The sequence below is a fragment of the Musca domestica genome, unplaced genomic scaffold (genome assembly GCF_030504385.1).
Source record: "Musca domestica strain aabys unplaced genomic scaffold, Musca_domestica.polishedcontigs.V.1.1 1, whole genome shotgun sequence".
Taxonomy (NCBI): domain Eukaryota; kingdom Metazoa; phylum Arthropoda; class Insecta; order Diptera; family Muscidae; genus Musca; species Musca domestica.
In genome coordinates this window covers 23019130-23035622 of record NW_026712114.1, presented here as the reverse complement: position 1 = coordinate 23035622, position 16493 = coordinate 23019130, and the positions used below count along the sequence as shown (strand labels likewise).

The 16493-nt window shown below is 30.1% G+C and overlaps 1 protein-coding gene across 2 annotated transcripts in view; it reads right to left on the bottom strand.

The window, feature by feature from the left end:
- Window positions 1–11899: 11899 nt before the first annotated feature.
- LOC101893073 (1-aminocyclopropane-1-carboxylate oxidase) overlaps window positions 11900–16493 on the bottom strand; it is a 51966-nt gene continuing 47372 nt past the window's right edge. For both annotated transcript variants that reach the window (XM_005180992.4, XM_005180993.4), the window contains exons 3-7: window positions 16081–16196; window positions 15255–16010; window positions 15109–15187; window positions 14939–15044; window positions 11900–12492 (exon numbers count right to left, since the gene is read on the bottom strand). In XM_005180992.4, coding sequence (XP_005181049.1) covers window positions 12426–12492; window positions 14939–15044; window positions 15109–15187; window positions 15255–16010; window positions 16081–16196 — 1124 coding nt within the window. In that variant the 3' untranslated portion in view covers window positions 11900–12425. The remainder of the gene's footprint in view (window positions 12493–14938; window positions 15045–15108; window positions 15188–15254; window positions 16011–16080; window positions 16197–16493) is intronic.

Below are 16493 nucleotides of genomic sequence, written 5' to 3'. Positions count from 1 at the left end.
TTTTATAAACTAGGGGCAAATTCTCGAATTTGAAATCGAAAAAAAAATTCGATCGAAATGAATAATTTTTATACCCTACAACACTATGTGTTGGGGTATTATAACTTTGATTGGGCCAAAAATTATGTAACACCACGAAATATTGATTTCCCACATAGGAAAGTATATATGGATCTTCCTAGCTCGCCGAGCTGAGTCGATCTAGCTATGTATGTCCGTCCGTCCGTCTGTCCGTCTGTCCGTCTGTCCATGTTAATTTGTAATCACTCTACAGGTCTCAATTATGGCCCGATCTTCACGAAATTTAGGATGGAGGTGGGGCTATGGTCAGAATAGAACCCTATTTCTTTTGGAGATGATCGCATAATATTTAGGGGTTGAAATGGACCTGATTTTGCAGTTGCTCTACAGATCGCAATTATAGACCAATCAAAGCGGAAGTTAGCCTGGGGCTAGAGCTTAGGGCTGAGCAGAAGCCTTCCAATTTTGATGGTCATCGGGTAACATTTAATGGGTGAAATAGGCCACAACATTTGTGTTAAATAAAAGTCAAATTTTCCATTGAACCGCGAATATTTTTAATCCCTACGAAAACACAAATAGACGAACGGGTCAATTCTGACCGTTACGTCGATGCTGATAGTAAATATATCGGATATATATAGCGAAATATATACAATGTGTATATACAAAGGAAGGGGATGTTAGCTAGAATGCTTATATCTCAAGAATGGCCGGACCGATTTTGACAAATTTTGCCAATTCAGAATGCCCTCTTGGCATACAAGCATAAAATCTAAAAAAATCGCATAAAAAATACCAGTTGTGATGTTAATATAGATTTTGTAGTATTTTGTGATATTTTTTTATTTTTCATATTTTTTATCGCATACGATTTTTTCAATTTGACTTATAATATTGGAGTGTACATTTTGTAATATTTTTTCAGCTTACAACACTGGTTGGGTTTATTATATACAGATTGCAATTATCGTACAATCCTCATGAAATTTTTCATAAGTGCTCAAAAGGGCTAGGCCTATTGGTTTTAAGGATGAAATGGACCAACAACTAAAAATGTTCCTGATTTTGCAGCCGTTATAAAGGTCACAAATTGAAACCAATGGGGATGAAATCTCCCATAAAGTTACAGTTTAGGACAGCGGGTTGAATGGACCATTACTTTTGTGTGAATAAATACCAGCATTATCTACAGGCGATATCCGAAATACACAAAAGTCGAACTTCTGGCTTTTTTATGCTGATTTCGTTGAAGAATATATATCGTAGACAAGCAAATCATATATAATCGTTCTTTTGGAGATGATTGCAAATTATTTAGGGGTTCAAAATAACCAAAAACGATCACACAATTGAAGCCAATCGACACGCCTATGAAGATAGTTCAGGACAGGGAAGAATTCTAGCATTTTGGATGACCATTGGATTATATGTAACAGTAAAATGGACTACAACAACTAACAGCCCGACGGATTGCATAAATATTGGGCAAATGTCCCTAGTCAAAATCCTAATTTCAAAAGCGAAATGTTGCAAAATGGATTTGGACATAAGGGGGCTTCTAACATATTGTAGTGTTGTAGGGTAAAACATAGTCGGCCCCGCACGACTATAGCCTTTGCTTACTTGTTTATTTTTCAGTTTGATTGATAGCTTGATTTAATGAGAAATTTCGGTAGAAACTACTAAATATCGAAAACTAAAATTGTAATGTGAAATGTAAATTTTTATAAATAATGGAAATTTGAAATGAAAAAAATTATTAGAAAAATAATTTTTATTTAAAATTTAAAAAAAAAAAAATCCGGCCCCAGTTATTTCTACAAAATTTTTCATTTTCATCAATCTAAAATGAGCATATGGAAACTAATTTCGATTGACATTTTTTTAATATCCAATGCAAAAATTTTGATCCAGTATTCTCGCCCTTATAACATTAAAACATGTATGTATATGTAGTATGTACAGATGAATAATAAGAACGAGTGTTGTAATTCTCACAAAAGATAGCAGGAGAACCTCACCAATTTCATACACATACACTTATTTCATGGCAATCAATTGTATACATCATAGATATTTATACGTACAATTTTAAAACTAAGATCTCCAAACCAAAAATTGTTATAATATATAAAAAAATTATTGACAAAAAAGATGTAAATGATAAAATAGTAATTATACAAATGTTCTAGTTTTTGAATGTTACATATGAGAACTAATTGTTTATATTAGAATTTATTGAAATATATTAAAATAAAACAAATAAATAAAATTAAGCGATGCGATTACAAAATAAAATCGATTGTAAGTATGAAAAATTTGGTGGTATTCCCATTGAAAACAAGTGGAAAATGTAAGTAATAAATTTAGAAATATTCAGTCGGTATTTCGACAGAAATATACCCTCCGCCTTAAATGTAACCTGTCTTACGTTTGTTAGTTATTATTCGGAAAATAAGTCCAAAGTCTTCTTGGCAGGCCTAAGCTTGACATAAATTTTACGCTGGACCAGTTTCGAACTACATCACCTACGTCGTTTACATTATAATTTCGTTTAATTTTTATTTATTTATTTTATTTTTTTTTATTATTTCATTATTATTATTATTAATATTATTATTATTATTATTATTTTTTTTTTTTTTGAAAATGTTCCAATTTTTGATGGAGGTAACATACAGAGTGGATCGATATTTCCCATTTTTACACCTTATCTATCTAATGCTTAAAAAAATATTTGTATGCAAAGTTTTAAGAAAATCAGATACATATTTTAAATTTAATGTGAGTAATAGTTTATCAAAATTTTGACATTATGATGGAGAGGGGGTACAATTTTTGTTTGGTAGAGATATTGACATATACGAAGTTTTAGAAAGAATGACTGCCTTGTTTCAACTTTTTGTCTTTGTTAATCAAAAAAATGCAGAAGTCTCACACGACAAAGACTGACATATGTACCTTGTTGTTACACCCTCCAACTTGAAAAGGAGGATATATTAAATTTGTCATTCCATTTGTAAAGTCCCTAAATATTCGTCGTAGACCCCATAAAGTATATATATTCATGATCAACATACAGTTGTAGATCGATTTAATGATGTCAATGATGACACAGCCCTTATTATTTGACGTAGTGCTTTAAAATATGACAGAACAATTTGAATTGTGCCTAGGATGGTTGGTAATAAAAATGAGAAGAGATCCCTGTTTTGGTATGCCCCTATATAGCAGCCTCGTCCACTTTACAGTTTTGCAGTTTAAAGTGGAACACGGTTGAATTTAGATAATTCTATATAAGAATTAAAAAAAAATCAAAACGAATTTAGCGCACAAGAAAAGAACGGTACAAATTTGGAATATCTAAAACGTTCATAAAATGCGAAAAATATAATAATTTTTATTATTATTATTATTATTATTATTATTATTATTATTATTATTATTATTATTATTATTATTATTATTATTATTATTATTATTATTATTATTATTATTATTATTATTATTATTATTATTATTATTATTATTATTATTATTATTATTATTATTATTATTATTATTATTATTATTATTATTATTATTATTATTATTATTATTATTATTATTATTATTATTATTATTATTATTATTATTATTATTATTATTATTATTATTATTATTATTATTATTATTATTATTATTATTATTATTATTATTATTATTATTATTATTATTATTATTATTATTATTATTATTATTATTATTATTATTATTATTATTATTATTATTATTATATTATTATTATTATTATTATTATTATTATTATTATTATTATTATTATTATTATTATTATTATTATTATTATTATTATTATTATTATTATTATTATTATTATTATTATTATTATTATATTATTATTATTATTATTATTATTATTATTATTATTATTATTATTATTATTATTATTATTATTATTATTATTATTATTATTATTATTATTATTATTATTGTTATTATTATTATTATTATTATTATTATTATTATTATTATTATTATTATTATTATTATTATTATTATTATTATTATTATTATTATTATTATTATTATTATTATTATTATTATTATTATTATTATTATTATTATTATTATTATTATTATTATTATTATTATTATTTATTATTATTATTATTATTATTATTATTATTATTATTATTATTATTATTATTATTATTATTATTATTATTATTATTATTATTATTATTATTATTATTATTATTATTATTATTATTATTATTATTATTATTATTATTATTATTATTATTATTATTATTATTATTATTATTATTATTATTATTATTATTATTATTATTATTATTATTATTATTTATTATTATTATTATTATTATTATTATTATTATTATTATTATTATTATTATTATTATTATTATTATTATTATTATTATTATTATTATTATTATTATTATTATTATTATTATTATTATTATTATTATTATTATTATTATTATTATTATTATTATTTTATTATTATTATTATTATTATTATTATTATTATTATTATTATTATTATTATTATTATTATTATTATTATTTATTATTATTATTATTATTATTATTATTATTATTATTATTATATTATTATTATTATTATTATTATTAGTATTATATTATTATTATTATTATTATTATTATTATATTATTATTATTATTATTATTATTATTATTATGTTATTATTATTATTATTTTTTTTTTTTTTTTTTTTTTTGAAAATGTTCCAATTTTTGATGGAGGTACCATACAGAGTGGATCGATATATCTCATTTTTACACCTTATCTATCTAATGCTTAAAAAAATATTTGTATGCAAAGTTTTAAGAAAATCAGACACATATTTTAAATTTAATGTGAATAATAGTTTATCAAAAAAGTTTATCAAAAAATTAAAATTTTAACATTATGATGGAGATGGGGTACAATTTTTGTTTGGTAGAGATATTAACATATACAAAGTTTTAGAAAGGATCACTGCCTTCTTTCAACTTTTTGTCTTCGTTTATCAGAAAAATGCAGAAGTCTCACACGAACAAGACTGACATACGTACCTTGTTGTTACACCCTCCATTTTTAAAAGGAGTTTATATTAAATTTGTCATTTCCCGTTGGTAACGTCCCTAAATATTCGTCGTAGACCCCATAAAGTATATATATTCATGATCAACATACAGTTGTAGATCGATTTAATGATTTCAATATAATATTTTACGTATTGCTTTAAAATATGGCAGAACAATTTGAATTCTAGGATGGTTGGTATTAAAAATGAGAAGAGATTCCCGTTTTGGTATGCCCCCATATAGCAGCCTCGTCCACTTTATAGTTTTTGACAAGTTTAACTGCACTATCCAAACGGCCGTACTGGTATTTATTATGATAGGACGTTAATATTTTACACAGATCCGTTTTTCTCTGCAGGCAGGTCAAGTTCGAAAATTCACAATATCGTATAGGCCCCATACAACGCCACCTCCCGATTTTCGGTATTTTGATGATTTAAGCCTCATGTTTCAATAAAATTGTCTGAAATTCTACGCATGAATTCTTTACCCCGGGAAGAGAACTGTCTATATAGGTGCTCGTTATTATTGTATATTCAGTATTTTTGGTCATATTTTTCATTGGGTTTCCTGAAATCCGATGTGTGATGTTCTTAATATGCAGTTATAAATCTAAGCATATAGACCCCATATAACGGAATTCCCAGATACTCAATATTTTAATGATTGTTGCCACATTTTTCAATGGAAGTGTCTGAAAATCTGCACATGAAGTTTATTTTGGGTACTTTACCCCCTGAACGAGAATTGTCAATATCGTATAGCCCCCATATAACGATACCTTTTAATACTCGGTAATTTCATGATGTTAGCCACATTTTTTAATGGATTTGCTGGGAGTCCGATGTGTAAATAAGCTTACGATTGCATATAACCCCCACATAAAAGTGTTCGATATTTTTATTATTTTTATCAATTTTTGATGGTATTGTCTGAGTTTTGTTCTCCTGGTCGAAAATTGTCTATATAATGGTGCCCTATTGATATTCGACGTTCTTAATTTGGTCAGATTTTTCAAAGGATTTGGTTGTAATACTAGCCAGTATATTGGTAATTTAATGGGTTTAATGACACATTTTATGGTAGTCTCAATAAACAATTACCGGCTTGCAATAATGGATCTATTTAGATTGTTTGCTTTTTTATATGGATATCTTTGGAAAAAATATAAAAAAATATATTTTTTGCCTAATGGTGGGGGGTATCAAAAGTTCGGCCACGCCAAACTTAACTGATTTTTTATTTGTTATCTATCCTTTCTTTTTTTGAATCCTCGACATAAACACCTTGTATTATTATCAATAATATTGTCAAAGACACCTTAAATGCATGGATTGCAAGGAATCCTAACCGAAAATTTCAAAAACTTTGGAAAATTGATGAACTTGCTCCCTCTATTTAATAATACGCCTATGGACGTATATATTCATAGCTCTAAATTACACTAAACCCCACGCAACAGAAAGGACCCACCCACATTCCTAACTTAAAAACAACTAATAAATGTAAATACATTAAATACAATTCACTAATACAGTGATACATTATTTAGTGCATTTTGTTACTTTTCAAAAAATGCGGCTATAATTCGTTGCAGTTATCCCCATTTTTAATAAAGATTACTAGCTTATCTTTTTAATTTTCATTTATAAAAAAGTTCTTATTTACTACTTGGCAGTATTTTTTTGGTTTTCCATCCCTGATTTGTAGTAATACAGCTACTTGTTAAAATGCTCCTAAAAATATGCTTTAAATTGTCTCCTTATTCGTGTTACATTTATGGGGATTCACATACCCCACAAACGCAAACTTAACACAAAATCAGTTCGAACTAAAAATAGAACTACGTTTACCAAGTCAATTCAGTCAACACTATTAATTAAACAAAGTTACCCAACGTCCGTTTAAACATTTACTGAGATTACCCACACAACAAATTGGTAACCTCACAATAATTTTTGTTAGCAAATTACATTTAAATACTTTCATTAGTTTATTAAATTAGATAATTAGCGTGTAACGACCATAAAAATACATAATTAAATAATTATTTCAGATAACCATCCACCACAAGCAAATATATACACACATACATATGTAAGTATGTACACGGTCTGATGATCTGATGTTATACTTTAATGTATTAGATTAGTCTCCGAACGTGTATAAATGGGAATAAGCAAAGCAAAGCGAAGGGAGCCGCAAACATTTGTTTGCAGGATAATGTGATTGAACCCAGTCGCACACACACACACATCGACTCAAGGGAAATTCCCTAATACTGTTAGATAAAATGGAAAAAGGATTAAATACAATTTTTTTTAAAGTTAAAATTGTTAATTTTCGATTTAGAACTATACCAGGAGGTCACACTTAATGTTCATTGGTTTCATTCTTTTTTGCTAGTTATGTCATTTGGCATTTTATTATAGTCAATTTAATTATAGCATACCAGCAATTTCACTTCATGATTATAACAATGTAAATGTATAATTAGTAATGAATATTTCGAACAAAATATAACAATTTCGGAATGATGTGCAATATGGACCTCTGACATATTTATGCGTTATTCTAACTTGATATATCAGTCTCATTTTGGTAACAATCTATTAAATTTACGTTAACCATTTGGGCTTGTATGTATGCATTGTATGACATGTTAAGAAAAACATCCATTCAGCCCTGCACAAATGTTACAATTGTTTTTTGACCGGAGGAACTTGCCCCATATATACACTCTCTTACCCTATATATACACAATTTCACACGAAAGTCTAATAATCAAATATGATGCACATTTCCGTGTAGATTGCTTTTTTATATTGACCTGTAAAGCGACTGCAAGATCAGGAAAGTTTTAAATTGCTAGGTCCATTTGAACCCTTAAATGAACATCTTTTAAAACAAAAGGCTTCAGTTTTGACCCCAAAACCTACCCCCAATCAAAATTTCGTGAGGGTCGGACGAATATTGTGACCTGTGTATAATTCTCTCAATACAGTGTGTAAAGAAATTTACAAAATGTATAATTCAAAATTGTAAGTCTCTCAGTATGTCAAAAATTGAAAAAATATAAAAAAAAATATTCACTTTTTCAATATGGGTTTATTGGGCTTTTATGGTCAAGTTAATAAAATGAAAATAAACACTTTTTTATTGTCATATTTTTATGCGGTTTTCTTCGATTTTATCCTTCTCTGGCAAGAGAGTGAACAGTTCGTGTGTTTTTGGTTTCGCCCGGATTAAAAATATTCGCGTATAGCAACTTTGGTCGATTTTTCCCCTAAATATTTTGCGGTCATCTCCAAAAACAATAGGGTTCTATTCTGACCCTAACCCCACCTCCATATTCAATTTCGTGCCATAATCGCGACGGACGGACATACATAGCTAGATCGATTCAGCTCGGCGAGATAGGAATATCCATATATAGTTTCCTATGTCGGAGACCAACATATTTTGAGGTGTTACATAATTTTTGGCCCAATCAAAATTATAATACCCCCAACACATAGTGGTGTAGAGTATGAAAATCTATTTAATTTCGGTCATGTGATCTCAGAAAAAAATGTCTTAAAAAATCAAAGATTTTCGTTAGGGGTTATTTGGAAAAAAGTTTAGAAAAATATACGTTTTCCTGACTGAAGATCCTTGAAAATAATCACCCTTATTATGGTTGGCGTTGTCGTAGGCGTTCAAGTGTCGTAGACGTTGTCGTAACTAGAAATGTTTGGTATTATGTACAATTTTCGACTACGTTCTTTTTGTAATAGATATGAAAAAGCAGGGTGCTCTGGAATAATAAACATTTTTTGAATTTACGAGCTACCCGGTTAAAAGAAAATAAAAGCGTCAGTTGAAATGGTTATTTGTTTAATTAAATATTGAAATATATTAAGTCCTGCCAATTATTTAGCTGAGTATGAAGATAAGTATATTCAAAAAAAAAAAAATTTAAACGCGAGGCGAAAAATAATGCGGGTTATTTGTGCTTACAGAGGGAAGCGCACAGACATCCTGGATGACCACAACCTGCTTCTGTTGCATATTTCGATGTAGTCTGTTTACGCTTGGAGGAGTCAGTGTGCAGGGATTGTGGTTTTCTTTGTCTTCACTAATTTCAAACCCTTCAAATAGTTCCTCCTCAGTCTCCAGTTCACCAAGTGTTGGACGCTGTTGAATTCAAATTGCTTGGTTCTCTGCATTTACAATTGTCTATAATTGTAACAAGCGTGATGCTGCTTCCTCCGCGTCGCTTAAAATGAACTGCTTGAAGGGCCCTCCACCTGTAGCACGACATTCTGCCTTATTATGAACTAGCTTCTTCCTCAATTTGTATTCGGCCCAGACTTTCATACAAGCCTCGCCTCTTCGAACCGGCGGTCCTAGGATATTGAGTTTTGCACCAATTTTGTTCCATTCTTCATTGATGTTAATTTTTTTTCAAGCCATTGCTGTAACCTCTAGCCAAATTTTGATTCATTTGCAAGATCTGGATCATTTCGTCAAATTGTTTCTTCGTTGTGACTTTAAATCTAGAAAAAGCGAAATGCTAATAGATGTAACTTCATATATTCTTGTAATGTTGATATATACTTCTTATTCAAATCCATTTTGTATATTATTCTGTTGTAATGTCAATTTGGAAAAACTTTTCTGTGTTGTCGGCAACAAAATCTCTAACGACTAATTTTGCAGTGTTTGTCGAATTAGAACGCGTCTTGTGGTACGAAAATTGTAACCGAATTTCAAACAGAGTTGTAATTTCTCGCATACGACACACATAATACCAATTAGTCGTTACGACACGTCTACTTGCTATTTTCGATACGACTACGCCAGCCGTAATAAGGGTGATTGATTTTAGGTCCGATGGTCCCCAAAAAAAATTTAAAAGTATATAAATCTAAGACTAATAAAATTTTAAGAATATTTTTACGAGGTCTTCATTGAAGCAAATTTGGATGTGACTGCAAGATCAGGAACATTTTAATTTTTGAGTCCATTTGAACCCTTAAATGTACATCTTTTAAAACAATAGGCTTCAGTTTTGACCCCAAAAACTACCCATATGCAAAATTCCGTGAGGATCGGACGATAATTGTGAACTATCTATAATACTCTCAACACATGCAGAGTGAGTTAAAAAAATTGCAACATAATTTTTACATTTTTTTTAGTTTTATTGAATGAAAGCAGAAAATGTCAGAAATAGCATCAAAATTTAGAATAAGTTTAGATTTGTTCGAATTTGGCACGAATTATGGCCTTCAAACAGCCAATGAAACCGTCATACTCTGCCCGTATGTTGCTCTGCGGTATTTTGGCCCATTCCTGACGAAGCGCTTGATTGAGGTGATCGACATTTTGGTATTTTTGCGTACCAACCTAGCTTCCTAAAATACTCCAGACACAATAGTCCAACGGATTGGTATCCGGAGATTTTGGTGGCCATTGTTCGCTGAAAATTGTTCATTGTAACCATTCTTGGGTGGCGCGTGCTGAATGCGATGGTGCTGAGTCCTGTTGGAATGTCCAAGGGGTTTTGTGTCACAAGGCTTTAATACACCCTCCAGAATATTTTCACGATAATATTCGGCATTTATTCTGATGCTACGGTCGATTGATAAAAGCGGAAAGCTGTTATGGCGGCCCACACCATTACCATGGCCGTCGCTTTAGTTCTGGTGGTTAACCGAAGGTGCACATTTTCAGCTGACCTCTTTGGCAAGTAAACACGATTATTTTGTTTGTTTACAAACTGCTGGACAATCTCATCGGAATGTTTTCTCATCGGAGAAAACCAAATTCGGCAGTTCACCACTTTCGGCCAAGCGAAGCAACTCTTTAGCTCTTTTCAGTCTATTTTCTTTCTGTTACGGTGTAAGTTCTTGCACTTTTTGGAATTGCAATAGCTTTACCCCGAGCTCATTTTTCAATATTTGCCGAATGAAATATTGCGATATATTCAACTCATTTTTCGGCCACTGCGACGCGGGTTTCGCTTCTTTACTTTTCTAACCATTTCTGCTGATGTTGCTGTGTTCTACCGTCCACTTCCTTGACGTCGGGCTAAGCTACCAGCATTGGGTAGTTATTCGTCTAGGATGATCTTGTAAGAATATTTTTATAAATCCAGATTGATCTGCTTGATTGACAAAAAATCCCATAGAAATTCACGGACCTTCCAAATTTTTTCCAGGTAGATTATGTAATAAAAAATCCACAATTTTCGGCATTGAAAATGGTTTTCTCTGCAAGAATTCACGAAGCCCTTGAAACAAATTCTTTAAAAATTCATGATTTTCTGCAAGTAAATTTATGTCGAAAATATTCTAAAAAATCACAATCATCTGCTAGAAAGTCCATGTAAAAAATTATCTCTAAATTTTAACGAGTTTTCTCCAGTGAGGCCCTTAATTAGCAATGTTTGTGTTCTCGTACGAAAAAAAAACGTACATGTTGCGAATTATTCAAGCATTCGAATTGGGTTTTATCAAGTGTTGCAAAACGAAATGTTTTGCTCACGCTTATATTTGCTCCTTGAGATATGCTTTGAATTTGTGATGATAAGATTGAATATAAAAATTAAAAGACAGATGGAAAGTTAAGTCAATGACAAAATATTGGCCAATTAATTACGACATGGAATGGATGAATTTTATTAACATTAGGTAATTTTATTTTTCTAATATTAATTCTGGAAATATGCTTCATAGAAACCAATAGTATTTCTCCCCTAAATAAAACTATACACTTTTCCTTCTTTTTTGTTTTCCTTTATTTTATGTATATACATCCCAATGTTTAAATGTAGAACGGAATTAAATACAAATTACAAATTTTAGTCTTATATTAGTATACCTCTAAACAATGGGAGTAGAATACATAGATACATAGTATTTTGTATGAATCTAATACATACGCACGAATTTTGTTTGAATGTAAATTTTCACATATTGTTTGGGGTTGTAAAATTTATATAAATTAAAAAAAAATAATAATAGTCATAAAATTAAAAGAACACTGACATTTGAAGAATCGAACAGGTAGGTTTTTAAAATAATAATAAAAAAATTAATTTATAATAAAAAATAATCACTTTTTTTCTTTCTTGTTTACATTAATTGTTTTGTTGTTGCTGTTTTTCTAATGTAATGAATGAATGATTAACTTAATAAGTTAAAGTTGAATGACTTTAAGGACTCCTTAGGAGGTGTATGGGTCCGAGTTATTTTTTTATTGTATCTGTTGCTGTCTTTTTCTCTGGGAATGGCTAGCAATCATTGTGAACCATTTGTGTAAGTATCTCGAAAACGTTTCTGAATCAACTGATATGCATTGTAAACTCTGAAATGAAGAAAAGAAAAATTAGAATTAAAATTAAAAATGTTGATAAGGACTTTTAAAGTAGAGAAAGTACAGAAAATTTTGGTGAACGAAGTGCTTGTTTCGAAAGCGAATGTGAAAGAAAAATATCATTCCAAATATGATTTGCAATGGCGTTTTTCTATTCATATTGTCATAAAAATATTAAATATTGTTGCCATAGAAGACCTCTTAAAACTATATCAGGCGAAACAAGTCATATTAAAACCTTTTGATAGCTATTCCGCCATTGAAGTCTTTTAGAAGGTATTTTATAGCTAGCATATATATTGACAATCTTTTGCTAGGTCTTCCTCTGTCTTTAGAACACGTTTTGAAAAGATTTCTGTCTTAACCAATTGTATATTTTATGACATTCTACCTATTCATGGTATTTAAAATGACGTGGGACATATCTGAATTAACTTGGAGAAGACTTAACAAATATCGTTCGAGAAGGCTTTTGTCTTTTGAGTTATTCTTACTTTGATTAGTCCTCGTCCACTTGGAGGTATTTCGATAGGCTTTTTAATTGAATACCTTTTGATCGTCAAACAACATCTGTCTCTAGAAATCCATAGGAAGTTATTCATTTTGTACAGATATCCTTCTGCTGCTGGATATATGGCAATAGAATACCTTATAAAATGGCATGTTTATTGGCATTGAATATCTTCATAAACGACATTTAGAATAACGTCCATTCAGATCCTATTGAAGTATTATTTGTTTGTGAAATATATTTTGAGAAGACTTTAAAGAATGTCACTCAAAAAAATTTTTTGGCCCTTCTGGCTTTGAATAGTAATCTGCAATATTAAGTTAGTTTGATAGGCCATTTTTTAATTCAATACTTTTTGGACGACCAAAAATGTCTGTCTCTAGAAACCCTAATGGAAGTTCATGAATTCATTTTGAAAAGACATTTGCCTCAAAAAAGGAACGCTTAATGGTATTCAATCTACACATAAAAGATGTTTAGAATTACGTCCATCCATATCCTATTGAAGTATTATTCTGGTTGTGAAGGATCTTCTCCTTCTTTTTGTATTTTAGGTTATTCTACCTTTGAAAAGTCATGTGCCAATTGAAGATTTTTCGATTGGTGTTTTTTAAAATGATAACATTTTAGTCATCAGAGAGATTGGGAATATTATGTTTACAGAATACATTTTAAAAGGTACTATGTCCAAATGAACATATTTTGAAATTGTTTGTCTATATTTTGGGATTAGCATTCACTCAATTCAAAAACTTTGGAAGGTCGTATTCAATATAAGTTCTGTTGGAATGATTTTTTCCTACAGAATGTTTTATAAAAACCCTCCTGTAGGTATATTTTTTATATAGGTTCTTCACAAAGGTCTTTTGAAATTTAAACATTTTGAGTGTTTTACCTGAAATTCTTTTAAAAAAAACCTTAAGATTTCCAGTCAACAGAAACCCCTGAGAAATATCTCAAGTTTGCCCGTTTATAGAAATAAATGTATCTTCTGTTCAAATCATATAGGACCTTTGGACATTTGAAAGGTAATTTGTTCATTGAAGACATTTCAGAAGGAGTTCTTTTAAAAAGGCCTTTAACTTCTGAAAACCTTTAAAAAAACTTATGTGTCTTAAGAAGACTTCCATTAATATCAATCCATTTGAAAGATCGTGTATCTATCGAAAAACTATTAGTAGGACTTTTTCTGATAAAATGCTCTATCAAAGCCATTTTGAAAAATCCTTGACCATAAAAAACATTTTGAAAGGAAATATTAAAAGTCTTAGTTCCATTGTGGTTAGACACATTGTATCAATAACTTAAAATGCATTCTTCCGATAAAATAACATTTGAAATGTATTCTTTCAGTTAGATAACGTTTGAAAGATTTGCTGTTTACAGAAGTGCTTCAGAACTTCTACGTATGAAAGACCTTTGGACACGTCGTCTGGCAATATTAATCCTTTGGGATGGGATTCTTTTCCAGCCTTTCTCTCGCTATAGGAGTTTTTCTTAAGACCGCATCCCAACTTGTCTATACAAATACTTTTGAAAGGGTTTGTGTCTAATGAAAACGCCTTGAGAGTTCTTCGGTTTATAGAAGGCTTTTCAAAGCACTGTCAATAAAAATTCTTTTGAAATGTATTTATCGCAGAACCATTGAAAACTTATCTTATTTGTATACTTTTTAAAGTCTTTTTTCTTAGAATAACCGCTTAAAAGGTCTCGTGGCTGGTCTTCCCCTAGAAGAGCTTTTGAAGAATCTTGTATTTTTAAAGATTTTTTTAAAATAACTTAATGAGTTTTCTGTCTTCCGAAGACATTTGGAAAGTCTCCTTTTCGGATGAATATTCAAATGAAATATTTCAATTTTCATATATTCCTCAGTCGAAAAAATATCCCCTATTGGTCCAATGCCATATTTATTTAAATCAAACTTACTTTTCTTTTGCTGCCTTAAATGACTTTTTGCGGGGCTTTTTGTTGATGGCATCTTGATTTTCGGCGTGTAGAGGCAAATCATTTGGCGAAATCATTGTCATATTATCTAAAGAATTGAAAAAAGCAAACATGAATAGAATATTATATTTTAATCAACCAATTAAACCTACCAGGATGACAAAAGAAGGCTATCGAATGGCGACCGCGGGAACGTAAATGCTCTTGTTCGGGTACAACAACACGATGAGGCTGCAATAAATAATAAAAAATTTAATTACTTTGCTCTGAAAATGATTGCCCTCAAATTCAATCCTACCAGAGCTGCATATTTATTTTGTGTCCATATCGAAAGAATTTCACCACAATTCACCAATATTGCCCCCGGCAAATGACCAACCCTATGCCATTTTTCACTGCCAGGCAATTGCACCTCCAAACCACCCTCTGAGTCCTGAGACAATAACGTAAATGTACCATAATCTGTATGGGCACCACAACGTATTACAGCGCCATTGGGCAAATGTCTTTCTGTGGTATTTTTATTATTTTCACCGCCATCCACTTCATTGTATTCATCGCGGGGATCATATTCGGGACGAAAATCGGGTTGCGTGGAGGCACAACGTTGATAACTGTATTTACTACGTCCCTTTACATACGTGTTTTTACTACTTTCATCATCCTCCACAACGGGTGGATAATACAACAGACGCAGAGTGGTTTCATTGTCATGATCGCCCGACAACATGTGTGAATGTTTTTCAAGAAAAAATGTCTGTGGTATGTCGAGTGAAATGGCCAATGCTTGTAGAATGAAACGAGCCAATGCCTTGAAGTCTTCGGCCAAAACTGATATGTGATCGGCAAAACCGGGTAGCGGTTCTTCGGGCAGATTCTTGGCGTTAAGTGTGCAAATGTTGAAAGCGTGGCGCAATTCTGGTGTTTTGCCATCGAATCGTTCGATGCCGGGACTGACATATCCGTGATTGTCATCACCAGTGCGTATGTAATGTTTTTTCACATCGTCTGGTAGATCTACGAAATCATCCAAATGATCCCAGGCAGTTTTCAGCTGTAGATAAAGAAGAAGGGGTAATATTTCAGAAAGTTCGTCATTTATAAATGAATGATGTTATATTTACCTTTTCATCACAGATACCATGATTGACCAAAAGAGCCAAACCTTTTTCTGTCAGAGCTTTGTGTAATTGATGGCCAACGCGTGTGACAACAGATTTTACTGGACATTCTTCGGTGCCTGCAATGATAAAAACAAAAATATATTAATACTTGTTTATTAATAGAATTAATTACAGTTTTAAGAAACTGAGTTTTTAGAAAAACAACATTTTTATTGAAAACGCATTTGAAACAGAAAATAACAAGATATTTTGAAATGTCAATAGTAGACCTTTTAAAGGTTCAAGAGAGAGGTCATTTGCGAATGCCTTTTTATAATCTTTTTAAATCCCTAAACCGGACCTTTTCCAAAGATTTTAGGAGACATTTTTAAAGACTCTTAAAGGACATTTGCGAAGTTTGGAAGAACTCCTCT